The sequence below is a fragment of the Solanum dulcamara genome, chromosome 8 (assembly GCF_947179165.1).
Source record: "Solanum dulcamara chromosome 8, daSolDulc1.2, whole genome shotgun sequence".
Lineage (NCBI taxonomy): Eukaryota > Viridiplantae > Streptophyta > Magnoliopsida > Solanales > Solanaceae > Solanum > Solanum dulcamara.
The window spans coordinates 68,886,150-68,887,957 of record NC_077244.1 but is presented as its reverse complement, the minus strand read 5'-3'; the positions used below and the strand labels follow the sequence as shown (position 1 = coordinate 68,887,957).

Below are 1,808 nucleotides of genomic sequence, written 5' to 3'. Positions count from 1 at the left end.
AAACGTGTCAAAGTATACATTACTTCACGGCATCCTCTTCCTCTATATGAAGGCCCGTCCCCTATATATACCACTTACTCATTGCTTCTCATAAAACCACAATTCTTTACTAACTCTCCTCCAAAGTTGTCTCTCCTTCTTAAGTGAAACAACAAAAACCCAAAATTCAAATAAAAGATCTAATATATTAGACAAGAAAATGGATGAAAAATTGCCAGTTATAGGGAAAAAGTTGTGGAAGATAGTCCGCCTGGCTTACTTCATGCTGAGAAAAGGGTTATCATCAAAGAGGAAACTAATGTTCGATCTGAATTTATTAATGAAACGTGGCAAAATTGCTGGAAAAGCCGCGTTCCAAAATCTCATGTTCCAGGGACATAATAATATTAATCAGGGAGCCCATCAATGCACTTCTCAAGAGTATTACGAGTTCAGCTGCAGTAACAGCCCTGCTTTCCACCTCCCTTTCAACCTTAACAAGCGTATTAATAATAAGCATAATCAGTCCGAACACGATGACGTTTTAATTATGAATGCTGCCGTTTTGAAGGCATTGGAGATGATTCAGAGCGAAACAGCATCACCTGCTTTGCCTGGATTCGGGAGGACTCCAACGGTAAGGCAATTAAGGATCACAGACTCTCCTTTTCCTCTAACATCAGACGGTGACATGCTTAGCCACGTAGACCAGAAAGCTGATGAATTCATTTCGAGATTTTACAGAGATTTGAGAAGAGAAGCCTCCGCTTTTGCTTAATAGCTTGGAGTTTTTCTTTTCTTGTTGGGGTATTTTTTACAAGAGTTTATAAATGTGATAATACGTCCCTCCCTTCGATAATTGCTTTCATCCTATAATTAATACATTCAAGGCTGTGATTTTGCATCCACAAATATTCACTCTTCATTTCACTGTCGACTTATTGTTACTCTTTTGTTTTTCAACTTGAAAATGAGAGAAGCAAAATGCTAAATTACGAATTGTTAAAAGTTGAAATAAAGCTTATTATATTGAACGCGGTTAGCACTTAGCAAGTTAAGTTTCTTCCTTCTTTCGAGAGCCAAGAAAAAATCTAATCTAAAATTATTAATTGGATCGGAGTTAATATATTCAATATTACCTGTCTATCAAACCTGGTACTTACTGAGAGTTTGGATTTTATTTTTTTTTGGAATTTCATTTAGACAGTATCAAAAGCCCGAATTTAACTCCAGTTATTAATTTGGTCCAAATTCAAGCTGGATTCTTGCAACATGTCAAAGAGAAAATTTGTAGAAAATAGAAATAACCAACTTTCCCGCCCTACATTCTATTAAAAATGATCTTTAGCCGGTAATTAATTAATAACAATAGTTTAATTGTCTGCTAAATATGTATATTTAGAGGCAATAAGCACTCTTTGTAAATGTCTCTAAAATCTATAGCAACATTGGATCAAATGACAATTAACTAATGCCGGTAAAGATTTTAATACTCTTTGTTAATGTGTATATTTATTGCCGCTAAAAGTTGTTTTTATTGTAGTGATTTTTGTAGAAATTAAATATCCCACTTTTTGGTCCAAATACAAGCTGGAACTGTGAAATTCTAAATTTTACGGCAATATTCTAAATTTTACTTGTAAAGTTTAAAATTTCATGATAATAATTAATTTTTAATTACATATTACCAGAAGAAAAAAAAGGTTCTTTTAGAGTTTTAGCCAGAGAAATGCCGCAATTGACTAATGAAAGCCAAATTTTCTTAAGCAAAACCGTCTTCTGTTCATGAGTGGAACGTGTATTTAGTCTTTACCTATCTTTCTTTACTT

The 1,808-nt window shown here is 33.7% G+C and overlaps 1 protein-coding gene across 1 annotated transcript; it reads left to right on the top strand.

Annotated features, from left to right (window-relative positions):
* LOC129900626 (uncharacterized) lies at positions 1–891 on the top strand. Its single transcript, XM_055975638.1, has one exon. It carries the CDS (start codon positions 200–202, stop codon positions 755–757), a length of 558 nt encoding a protein of 185 aa, XP_055831613.1. The 5' UTR covers positions 1–199; the 3' UTR covers positions 758–891.
* The last annotated feature ends 917 nt before the right edge of the window (positions 892–1,808 follow it).

Coding starts and splice junctions, on each gene's coding strand:
- LOC129900626 (XM_055975638.1), top strand. CDS start 200: ATGGATGAAAAATTGCCAGTTATAGGGAAAAAGTTGTGGAAGATAGTC.